Below are 12,174 nucleotides of genomic sequence, written 5' to 3'. Positions count from 1 at the left end.
AACTTTTATAATACTCAGTTTTATTGTTATAATATTTTATAAATTTTAAAGAATATGACAAAAAATATCCTATCAATATGTACTATGTTTGTGAATATGTACATCCAAAAAATCAATAAACTTTCAAAATAAAAAAAAAAAAACAGACATATAGGCCAATGGAGCAAACTGGAAGACACAAACATAAATACATGTAATTGCAGCTATCTGGTGATTGACAAACATGCCAAAAATATACACTGGAGAAGAGACAGCAAGTTCAAGAAATGTTGCTGGGGAAACTGGATGTACACAAGTAGAAGAAACAAGTAGATAAGACCTATAGGACCCGACATCCTACTGGATGGATACTTGCTCAGCCATGTCATTGCTGCCTTTATCCACAATAGCTATGACATGGAAATGACCTAAATGTCCTCCAACTGATGAAGAGATAGTGCGATCACAATACATATACACAATGATACTACACAGATGTCAAAAAAAATGAAATCATAAAATTTGCAGGTGCATAGATGGATGCAGAAAATATTATAGTTTGTGAGGTAACCCAGACCCAGAGACAAATGCTGTGTGTTCTCTCTGGTTCCTGGCTCCAAATATTCAGATGTGAGTATATAATGTGGAGAGCTGCAGAAATCAAGAAAGGAAAAGGACCATGGTGTGTGTGCATGTGTGTGTGTGTCTGTGTGTGTGTGTGAAGCAGCTCTAGAGAGGGTAGCAGGCTGGTATGAAGGAGAACTGGGAAAACGAAGAGGGAATTGTCTATAACTGAGGGGGTGTTAATACAGGAAGACAGCGAGGCAGGAGGGGTAAATAACACTAAGGATGTTTGGAAAAGAGCAGAGGGAATTGTTGTTTTACATTTACCTAAAATTACACATACACGCATATACACATGCATACACACACACACACACACACACACACACCAGAGAGAGAGACACAGAGAGAGAGAGAGAGACAGAGAGAGAGAGGGAGAGAGAGACAGAGAGAGAGAGACAGAGACAGAGAGAGAGAGAGAGAGAGAGAGAGAGAGAGAGAGAGAGAGAGAGAGAGAGAGAGAGAGAGAGAGACAGAGAGAGACAGAGAGAGACAGAGAGAGAGAAATTGATTCAATGAGGTTACACCACTTTGGGCTGGCTTCAATACTCCGTCCAAGAGCCATAGACTGTCTAACAAAAACCCTAGTACTAGGCAGAAGAAACTTCCCACTGAGTTACTGGGCAGGGCAGTTCTAGGCTCTCCTAAAATAACATATGCTGTTGCCATTGCCCTTGGTTGCCTCCCAGAGGCTGACGGTAAGCCCTTACTGCTGAAGACACCACACACATTGGACATAGGACCTGGAGGATTTGAGATGGAGTTGACCTGTACATCTCCTCCCTGTGAACTTGCTTTCGTAGTTCTAGAAGGTGCTATGAAAGCGGCTGACAGGCTCATGCAGTCAACTCATCTACCCAGCTGTGATCCCTATAAACCACAGCAACTACCAGCATGACAAGATATCCCTACAGGTGCAACAGTGGCACTTAATCAACAATAACCAACAGCTGTGTAATTGGACTCAAGGCCCACTGAACAGGAGGGAGATCATGTCTGGTACTATACTGTAAACTGGCCAACCATATGTGACTAGTCAGGTCACGGATCTTAGAGGAGAACCTACAACTGCCACTTTCCTAAACCAGCACAGTTCCTAACTATATTCTAAATACTTATACTATATTCTTATACCCACAGTTAAGTGTAGATCTTACCCCGACCAAAGAAGGTTCTTTTTGCAGCAGGAGAGCATTCCAGAAAACACAACTAGTCAAAGTGCAGAGAATAATGGGCCCTGGGGTTCCCAGCCCCTGCTGATACATCTACTATACAACTCCTTCATCTAAGGACCAGGGAACAACATGGAAGAGGGGCAGAGAGAGTGTAAAAGTCAGAACTGGCAGTTTGCCTTGAGACTGTGCCTTCTACTTATGACAAGGAAGCTACACCCATGAAATCTCAGCAAGAAGGCAGGTTCTCAAGATCAGAACAATTCCAATAGCAGCTGACGCCCCAGCATAGATAGGGGAAATAGAATGGGATCCCCACCCCTAGCTGAGGAGCTGCACGCAGTTAACAACGTTTGAGAGACAGAGACCCAGTCTTCTCCGGGGAGGAGCTCCCTGAATGGTTATTCAATACTAAGTGGTCAGAAACATATGCATGCAGCAACACATGGACTGAACAGGCTTTGTATTTATTGTTTGAATGCATACGTAACAACAATGGTTAAAGAAGAGGAGGTCGTGAATTTGGAAGGGAGTTGGGGGTACATGGGAGGGATCGGAAGGAAGGGAGCAAGCAGGAAAGTGATGTAATTATTAAACATTTAGAAGACAATCTTGAAGGACATTCAAAGAATACTTACTGCTGGTGGAGGACAGATGGCTGTAGTCAGACCTGAAACATAAGATGTAACTAGAATTAGACATCATTTCCCTTTATCCAAATGAACCACTTGCTCTACAGGCTTCCTTAGTGGTAATTTGGTAGTAGCATTTGCCTGCTAAAGCTGTTATGGGTGAAAAACAGTGTTGAGGCCTCTTTTGTGCAAATCAACGCTACGTCTGAATTTTAGAAACAAAACTGGGGCCTTCATATGGGCTCCACGAATCATTCTGTGTGGTTCCCAGACCTCTAAATTTGCTGTAAAGTTTTTTGAATATTTTTTTTTTTGGCAAGAAAGCCTCCAAGTTTTCAACAGATTTACAACTCCCCAAAAGGTTACACTCCCATCCAGGGGCACTCTCCCAGTGTTCACTCAGCACCGCTGGGGGTGGTTCCTTGCTGACATGATGGGAGGGACCCGAAAGAAGGAGGATAGAACTTGGCCAGGGAATAGGAGAGCTTCCACAGGACAGCAGGGACCTCAGCAGAGGGTACCTCAGTTGATTTTGTTCCTAGGCCTGCTGGTAGGAGAGCCACAGGATGTGGACTGTGATTGATCTGTGTGAGCTTTATGTGGAGAACTCCGTGGCTGGTAGTCAGTCACCATGAGAATGGAATCCTGCCAAGGACCTGCCCTGTCTAGTCGGCCGCGTTCCTGCCCCACGGGCAGGGCTGTTGAGACTTTCCTCTTTGGCAAAGAATTTGGTTTAGAAGCTGTTTGTGACCTTGCACCCCAAAGTCATTCTCAGTAGGAGATAATTAATCTAGGAACACAGGGCCTCACAGTGCCTGGGAGCTAGGGGATGTACCTATGCAAATAAACCGCTACACTGCGTTTAATTTTATGGGTATACATAGTCCCTTTTTCACCTCAGTCTCCAGTTGCCTTGCTTGAAGCCTCCAGTTTCACTCCATTTACCACATTTAAAAAGTGCACATAAGACTTTTTGGAAGATTACCTTTTCTGTGTTAAACTTACCACAGTGCCCAGACTAGATGATACCCTGGTTTATTGCTAAGAAATAAAACAGGAGAAGGGCATTGGCTTTCTTTTCTAGGTGAAACATTTCAGTAGTCAAAATCATTGGTCTTTCAAGCTGGAAAGAACAAAAACTGCTAAAGAGATTTACAGATCTCTTTATAAACTGCATTCGCATGTGCCAAATTCTATTTTATTATCTGTCATATTAGTTTTGGTGACAAAATACCTGATACAAACGACTTAAGGAGCAAGGGTCTGAGGAGGGAAAGATCGAAGATTGTGGACAAACAGGAAGTGGAGAGAGATGAAAGCCGGTGTCCTGCACTTCCTCCTGGTTCTCTTTTTATTCATTCCAGGACCTCAGCCTGTGGAGGGTGCCACCCACATTCAGGATAGGTCTTCCCTGCTCAACCGAATCCCTCTGGTAGCATCTTCACCGACATGTCTGGGCTATGTCTCCTAGGTGATTCTAAATCTAGTTGGTTGGATACTTTCCACCTGGGAAGGGAAAGTGGTACTGTAACGAAACTCAGAAGTGAGAAAGGACAGGAGTTTGGACCCACTGGGCAGAGTGGATAGGAAATGAGCAAGCTAGAAAGTCGAATGGGTTGGGCTAGGGCACAGTGCCATGTTGGCTGAGGGAAAAGAAAGCAGTCAGGGTTGGTGACATCCTGAAACCCAGGATTTCTGCACCCGGCATTGGCACCTTAAATTCTTTCTGGTGCCAGACAGAGCAGAAACAACACATTAGGCTGACACTGAGAAAGCTAATTATATAAAGTACAGCGAATGCCCAGCAAGCATTCGATAGCAAGGCTCTTCATCAAGGCTCTTCCATTACCACACCATGATCATCTCAGGATGGCCAGACTTTCCAGAAATTGCACAACTATCCAAATCTGACATGGGGAGTGTACATGACTATGCCTACTACAGCAAATAGGTGCCAGTTTTCTTAGCTAGGGCTTGCCAACGATGAGATTCACACAGGCAGGCGTTGTAAAGATCTGCATGCAGATGGATGTGAATGTAGAATGAATATTACATCGAAGCCACAGTTAAGAATCTTGAAGTGGGGCGCTGGAGAGATGGCTCAGCGGTTAAGAGCACTGACTGCTCTTCCAGAGGTCCTGAGTTCAATTCCCAGCAACCACATGGTGACTCACAACCATCTGTAATAGACATGACAATCTGTACCCTCTTCTGGTGTGTCTGAAGACAGCTACAGTGTACTCATATAAATAAAAATAATAATAAAAAAGTATTTAAAAAAAAAGAATCTTGAAGTGCCTTGGTAGTATTTTAAGATAAGTACTAGTGTAAAGGATGTCCCTCCACAGGTCTCCCTAAATCTCTCATGGCAATGTTGGGGTTAGGCTTGTTGATTAGCTGGTCTCTGACAGATTTGTGAACTCTAGTTCTTTCATGCAGCAGCCAATCTGCACAGCTCCATTCCGACCCTGTCTGACTTTCAATGGCGTCCATGTTCTTTAGCTAAAACACGAACCCCTTTCTCCATGAAAGAGGGCCTCTGCTCAGCTCTGCAGAGCTTTTCCCATTCAAACCAATCAGACAGAAGAGGCATCTAGAATTTCACCTTGCTCTCTCCAGCCTCTGGCTCTGAGTTTATGTGATTTGCATAGTTGCCATAACGACAGAGATACCAGCTCTGAAGGGCTGCTCTTTTCATGGTAAACCATCTGATCCTGTTGTCTGGCAGCTCCCATGGTTCCCGCTTTTGATGAAGTGATGTCCCGCAATTCACTCAGCCCTTCTCTTTGGACATCGCTGCACGACTGATTGTTCTTGGTTGTTCGTGTTTGCAGAATACAGGGCGATGAGATATTTATGAATAAAGCTTTGCGTTTTCTTTCTTGTCCGTAGAAAAATTACCATGATTGGGAATACGGACTGAGTCAAGGTATTTCCAATCTGTAGCTCATTCTCTAAACAAGTTTATTTAATGGCATTGCCAAGGAAAGACAATTGATAAAGCTTAAGACAACTATATGAAGAAATAGATTAACATAATTTCAGAAAACAATCAGGTACTTTTCCAGACTGCTTGAAGGATTTGTGCTCCCCTAACTTATTTAGTGGATGGGAACAGCTTGAGATTTTTGTTTATTGGTCTCGTATCACAAAGTGGTCCCCGGCTAGCTCTGCATTTGACATACAAGCCTTCCAGAATGAAACATGAGAGGTGAACTTAAGAATCTTAAGATGTAAAATTCTTGAACCTATGCTGTAGATGTCATATATTAATATAAGGATTATTCTCTCATACCTGATATATATATATTCCAAGTATTGTTTTATTTAATGTCTGTGCCATTAATAAAAAGTTAGTTATGATCTGGGCTGTTGTTAAAATGCATACATTTGGGATTATAGGGGAAGGCATTCTGTAATTAAGATGGTTCACCTCTGCTGGAGGTCCACTAGATAATTTGTACATATACTTATTTTATAGAAAGTTGAGTATCTTCCTAATTCTCTTTTCCAGGAAACTATGGCCTAACAACTGATCTTGGCCTTTCTGTAAAACTGACCTTCCTGTTGATGCACATCCATGGCTCCCTCTGTTGATGCACATGCCTGGCTCCCTGTGTCATGAACATTAGCACTTATTCTCAGGGCACTAGATTGAATGCCATGGTAATGAAGCTAACTGGCCTTGGACACAAACAATGTGCTCCTATGTGTGGTATGCTGACATACTACAAAGGCATTTTGCATTCCCTACAAGATTTCCTTCTAAAAAAATGCTGACCATTTAAAATCTTATTGTCCCCATTCTCCCATATACCTGTCTTACTCCTCAGTCCTCGACTCTTTTCTTAGGCTGCAGAGGACATTGTTCCTAGTTCCCTAAAAGGTGTGCCACTGCCATGAGCCAAAAGATCAGTGACACCTGATACAGAGGTAGAAGTGGCGTTGCCAGACCAAACAACTGAAGGAATATACTAGACATGGCAGGGTAGAGGCTACGTCTTGAAGACTTACTAAATACAGTCATTGCTGGCACTGGCTTTTATTTGTATTTTCAAGGAACTGCCTGTCCCTCTGTTAAGAAATTCTGTGTCATAAGCTACTTTGTCAATGTTATCAATGGCTTGCTAGTTTCTCCTAACAGCAGAAGAAGCACAGGCTCATTTTCCAGCGCAGAGCTTCCAAATGACATCTATTGCCACAAAGCACTAGTCTGCCCTTTAGTCTTGGCCCATGTTAGGCAGGTAGGGCCGAAAAGGCAGCATTTCCTCTAAATGAAAACAAGAACTGATCGCACATGAAATGGTTCCTTAGAGGTGAAACTACTAGGTGAGAAGCATGCTGAAGGCTTGGGCTGCAGAGCAGTAGGCCATAACCCCCTTGAGTTGCTGCATCCTATTTGTAATATAATAGCAATGGCAAATCCCAGGGGTGGTGGCTGGACGATGATCCGACTGATGAGCAGCTTCCTTAAAATGTCTAAAAACATCCGAGTGTCTACCGGGTTGGATATAAAGAATGTATGGAGCTTGGTGTAGGGGCACATGCCTGTAATCCCAGCACTCGGGAGGCTGAGGCAGGGGTATTCGCAATTGGGGAACTCCTCGGCTACATAGTAAGACTGTCTCAAAACAAAGCAAAAGGAGAACCTGTGGTTATGACGGCACCATTGCTAGCCTATAAAACTATTTTAAGTTTGTCATTTGGAGAGTTCTTTGTCATAACGGTATGATGAGAAATGAGCCTCAGGGGCTCAGGCTGAATGATGCCAGGCACCACTCCAGGGACTTTAAATGAGCACACTCAGGCTGGAGAGATGGCTCAGCGGTTAAGAGCACTGATGGTTCTTCCAGAGGTCCTGAGTTCAAATCCCAGCAACCACGTGGTGCCTCATAACCATCTGTAATGAGATCTGATGCCCTCTTTTGGTGGGTGTCTAAAGACAGCTACAGTGTACTCACATTAAATAAATCTTAAAAAAAAAAAGAAGAAGAAAAATGAGCACACTCATTTAATCTTTACAATGACTATTTCAGAGATATTATTGTCTCCATCGTACAGAGGGGGAAACTGAAGGCAGAGAGAGAAAGTGATTGGCTCATGGTTTCATACTTTCTTCTTCCTTTTTTTAAAGATTTATTTATTTTATTTATGTGAGTACACTGTAGCTGTCTTCAGACACATACCAGAAGAGTGCATCAGATCCCATTACAGGTGGTTGTGAGCCACCATGTGGGAGTTGAACTCAGGACCTCTGGAAGAGCAGTCGGTGCTCTTAACCGCTGAGCCATCTCTCCAGCCCCGGTTTCACACTTCCTAAGTGGAACCGGCACTTGAATATAAGCAGGGTGATTCTAACTCCTAAAATGACCAGCCCAGCCTGTTCACTGACAGTGGGACCCACAGTGTGTCTTAGAACCATCTCTGATCACACAGAAAGAAAGTCAACCTAAGTGCTAACCCAGAGTTCTTTGCTTTGTGCTCCTCGTCTCCCAATCTGTGGGGACCACAAGTAGCCCAGGACTCTGGCTGATCCTAGGTACCAGGTCTGCAGGGGAAAAAGCAGCAAGTTACATCTTGCCTCCTAGTGAGAGCCTACTCCATACTGCCCATCCGACCCATGTTAGAGCTCCATTCGGTGCTTTGTGTTTACACAGAGTGGAGGCCCCATCTGCTCTTTCCTCTGTCCCTCTTCTACTCAAAGCTGGTCCATCCATATGTGGTCTGAAGTCCACCTCCTCAGAATGTGAATATCATGCATAATCATGCTTTCTCCTGCATCTTTACTGTTCCCTTGAAATAGAATCCTTTCTGTGGACGGGGGTTGTGGACTAGGGGCTTCACCTCACTTACCCCTCTGGATAAAAATTTTCCAGACAAATGCCTCAGCCTCAGCATTCATCTTTTCCTTACAGTCTGATCTCTCTCTCTCTCTCTCTCTCTCTCTCTCTCTCTCTCTCTCTCTCTCTTTCTCTCTCTCTCTCTCACTCATCTGCTTCTCACCAATACTGCACTCGCAAAGCTTCACTTCAGTATCTCCACTAATAAAATGGCACTTGACAGTCCTTATCTAAATGAGACTCTCAGTTGGTCATTATTGACCTTTGTTTCTCCTAAACTTAACTCTCTTTTGGTTCCAGGACAGCCTGTTCCTTCTTCTTAAGCTCTGTTACCAGTTTCCTTGTCTTTGCTTGACCTTTCAATGCAATGGCTTCTCAAAGCTGAGCCGGCTAAGGACTCAGAGAGCCAAGGGAGCATGTGGAGGCTTAGAAAGACAGCATACTGTGGGTGCTAGGTAAATGTTCGCTGTGACCTTCAATTGAGTTCATCTCTCCCGGGCCTTCAAGGGCAGTTCCAAAGAGATTGTCATGTTAGACCTCCACACTGAACTCCAGAGACACCAGTGGCTGACTGCCCATCTTCAGACTGCATTGCTGACACCGAAACAACCCACGTCCTCCCCTTTAGAAAGGATCATGGGCTAGTTTGAGAATCTAATTAATGTTTTTCTTCTCCTAAAACTTTACCGTCAATTATTTTGTATATGCCTTGAAGCCATTTGTGGACCCCAAATTAAGGACACACATCCTAGTGGATATGTCATTTGAACTGGGTTTTGAGAGAGGGAGTAGAATTTCACCTGAGAGATAGGCATGCCAGGCAGAAGGACAGAGCTGGCAGAAAGGGAAGTTTGGCAAAAGTAAGGCAGCAGAAAAACCTGCCAGGATGCCCAGGTCAGAGAGCAAAGAAACACCTAAGATGCGGTCAGCATAGAGGAAATAACAATCCAAGGCCATGTTCGATTCCTGCCATTGATAGACAAAAGAGCTGTAAACACTTGGAAGGGAGAGGGACATTACTGAGGAAATCCTGGCATGGGACACATGCCTATAAACCCAGTATTTGGGGAGGGAAGCAGGAAGATCAGGGCTTAAGGTTGTCATTGGCTACTTAGTGATTTCAAGTTCAACCTGGAATACATGACATCCTGTTTCTAACAACACAACAATAACAACAACAACAACAACAACAGTAGTTAACAACAAGTAGCAGACATTTAATGTGCGAGCTTTGTGTGCTTTCTGTTCAGCTTGGATAGAAGAGAGGGGAAACAGCAGAACAAACGAGCCAACTATTAACAGCACTTTTGATAGCTAAGCCAAAATTCAAAATACACAGAGGTCAATAGCAAATACAAGGTTAAAGGTCACAAATGGAAACTTCTGTATAAAATAATGTCATCTTACATCATTTTAATTTAAGTTTGCTAGTGGTGCAATAAGAGTTCCTTAAACGATTCTGCCCTGTTACAGCAACACTCTTTAATGACAAGCAGAAAACAGAAGCGTGGGTGTCTCCATATTAACTAGCTCATCCCAAGTGTCCTGTTAGTTCTCAAACTAGCCTGGCTCTTGGGGTGAAGACACCCCTCAGAGACAGCGCTACTTCCTCTTCTCCATGGCAAGGTCCTTGGGCACACAATCTACTTTAGGCAAGTCCTTCAAGTTGAAAATTAATGGGACAGTGACTGCCTCATGGCAGCTATAGCAGAGCTGGCAATATTTGCTTTGTTTCTTCTATTCATGGTTCAGCTAACCATAGGGGAGGGAAGGGGAACCAAAGATGGTCAACTAAAGTTGATAAATGATGGTAGTGTGAGTTAGAGAAAGAATCCTTGTCTATCATGCGTGAGGCCTTAGGTTGGAATCCCAGCACAAAAAAAAGTCAGAAATCAGAAAATAAACTAAGTCGACAACTGTCACACCAAAAGAATTGAAGCAAAAGCAATGGAGGGCAGGGATGGGCACATCAAATCAAGCTACTCCTCTTTCACGGTTACCATGGATGGGTAACAAGAGACAGCCCGTTATAGAGAAGAATGAAGGTCCAGATTTAGGGTAGGGCTGGTGGAGAAGGCTGCAAGGAAGGGTAGGGTTGAGAGGCAGGAAGAGCTTGGGGGACGGTTTTGTGGGTTAGGTCAGAACATAAGTCCATTCTGGAACTGGCCTCTCTCCCTGTTCTCAGTAGATTGCCAAATCCCAAAATTAGCTTGAAACCTCTCCACCTTCCAGGAATTTCGAGGTCTTCTGTAGTCTGAGTAGCCCCTGACCTCTAGCAGGACTTCTCTAGATAGGAAAAGGCACACTTTCCTACTGGGGTTGCATCCTGCCTGTGGTGCTGACTGTGCACAGGAAAAGCCTCTAGATACGGGCTGGGTGGAGACCATCATGGGACATTTGTTTCTGAAAATGCATTCCAGTCTTTTGTCCTACTCAGGAAAACTGCTGTTGGGAGAGAACTAATTAGTCTCCAAAGGTTTGAGCTAATTACTGAGTCCGTTGAAGCACAAGCACAAGACCCCATCACAGCATCCTGTGGGTACCCCAGGCTGGCGGGGTGGAGAGGCCGCTCAGCAGCACAGTAGAAGTGAGATGTGCAGTCCTCCTAGCGGGCTTCTGAGTCTTTTTTTCCTGTGCCCAGCGTCCCACCCTCTCCACCTGCTTTCCTCCTCAGCAGCCTGGGGCTCCAGAGCTATCAGAGTTGCCCGGCTGGTGGTGGGAACAAGTGTAGGCTCATCTCTAGCTGAAGGGGGATACAGGCTGAACCTGGCACCGTGGGGCCACAGCAAGGAATGACGCTGAACCTCGGGTCCCATCACCTACGAGCCCCGGGTCGGGTTCTTCCCGCCCCTCCCCACCCTGTCCCAGGCAACCACAGACCGTGCCGCTGGTACACAGATACTGCACCCCAACCCCAGGACTGCCTGGGCGGCTCAGGCTCCGGAGCGCAAGTACTGAGCTCCCGCCCCTCCCGGCTCGGCTCGGCTCACCCTCCGGTCTCGGCGCCAGAGTCCACGCAGTCCTCTTCCTCACCGCCCGCCTTCGGGTTCATGGCGCGCGTGCCTTCCACGCTCTCTCCGCCCCGGGACCCTCCGAGAGCCTCGGACCCGGCCTCGGCAACGACCCGACCCCGTGCGCCTGCCGCTCGCCGCGCCCTCTCGCGGCCGCGCCCTCCCCTCCCTCCGCTCTGCGCCGCGCGGGCGCGCCGGGTGACACTTGGCGAGGATCGGAGCGTGTGCACGGGATGCGCGCACGTGCATGAGCGCGAGCGTGAGTGCAAGAAGCGTGGGGCGGGGGATGGACTCGCTCCACGAGTGTGGAGTGCAGTGGGCGTCCAGTGTTTACCTTACATCCCGCCTGGTAAATGCCAGCGCTGTGCGTTCTATAGTGACTGGTGCAGGCCGGCTGTGAATATAGTAGCAAAGCTGCCCTCCCCTGGGCGCACAGTAAAGAGTCTGGAGTCCCCGGGTTTGCCCAGAGATTTTCCAGCCCCAGTCTGCGAGCAGGAAACACCCACCAGCGCAACCAGGGCAGGGCGGGATATCTCCATTTGAGGACCAGTTAAAATACATGGGTGTTTTCTTCCAGGTTCTTCAGAACTGTAAATCTTGAATTCATTATCGCCTTGCTCACTGATCCAAGTTGCCAGGGAATAAATTCTTTTGTTATCTGTCTTAAAATAACACGAAGAGCCCTGGTGTGCCTCCATTCAAGGGGTCTGGCAGCAAGAGGGTGATGGACATTGTTAAACCCAGCCATCCCTTAGGTTGGGTGAGTTAATAATTGAAGTAGTAGGAAGTCGTTTTTTCACGCTAGCAGGCTGAGGTGAGGCAGCTTGGGGGAAGGCACTCCCCTGTATGTTTTACTCACTTTTGTAGGGTAGTGCTGAAGGCACAACCGGTGGCCTCCGAGCATGCTCTACCAACC

General features: G+C 45.8%; 1 protein-coding gene across 2 annotated transcripts in view; it reads right to left on the bottom strand.

The window, feature by feature from the left end:
* Fam124a (family with sequence similarity 124 member A) overlaps window positions 1–11,834 on the bottom strand; it is a 60,979-nt gene extending 49,145 nt beyond the window's left edge. The window contains exons 1-2 of one of the 2 annotated variants that reach the window (XM_031361346.1): window positions 11,593–11,834; window positions 2,414–2,445 (exon numbers count right to left, since the gene is read on the bottom strand). In XM_031361346.1, coding sequence (XP_031217206.1) covers window positions 2,414–2,445; window positions 11,593–11,819 — 259 coding nt within the window. In that variant the 5' untranslated portion in view covers window positions 11,820–11,834. Of the gene's footprint in view, window positions 1–2,413; window positions 2,446–11,237; window positions 11,464–11,592 lie in introns of those variants that run through there. The other variant, XM_031361347.1, reaches the window with a different exon arrangement.
* Between the last annotated feature and the right edge of the window lie 340 nt (window positions 11,835–12,174).

Source organism: Mastomys coucha, unplaced genomic scaffold (genome assembly GCF_008632895.1).
Source record: "Mastomys coucha isolate ucsf_1 unplaced genomic scaffold, UCSF_Mcou_1 pScaffold9, whole genome shotgun sequence".
NCBI classification, from domain to species: domain Eukaryota; kingdom Metazoa; phylum Chordata; class Mammalia; order Rodentia; family Muridae; genus Mastomys; species Mastomys coucha.
This window is presented reverse-complemented; position numbering and strand designations above follow the sequence as displayed.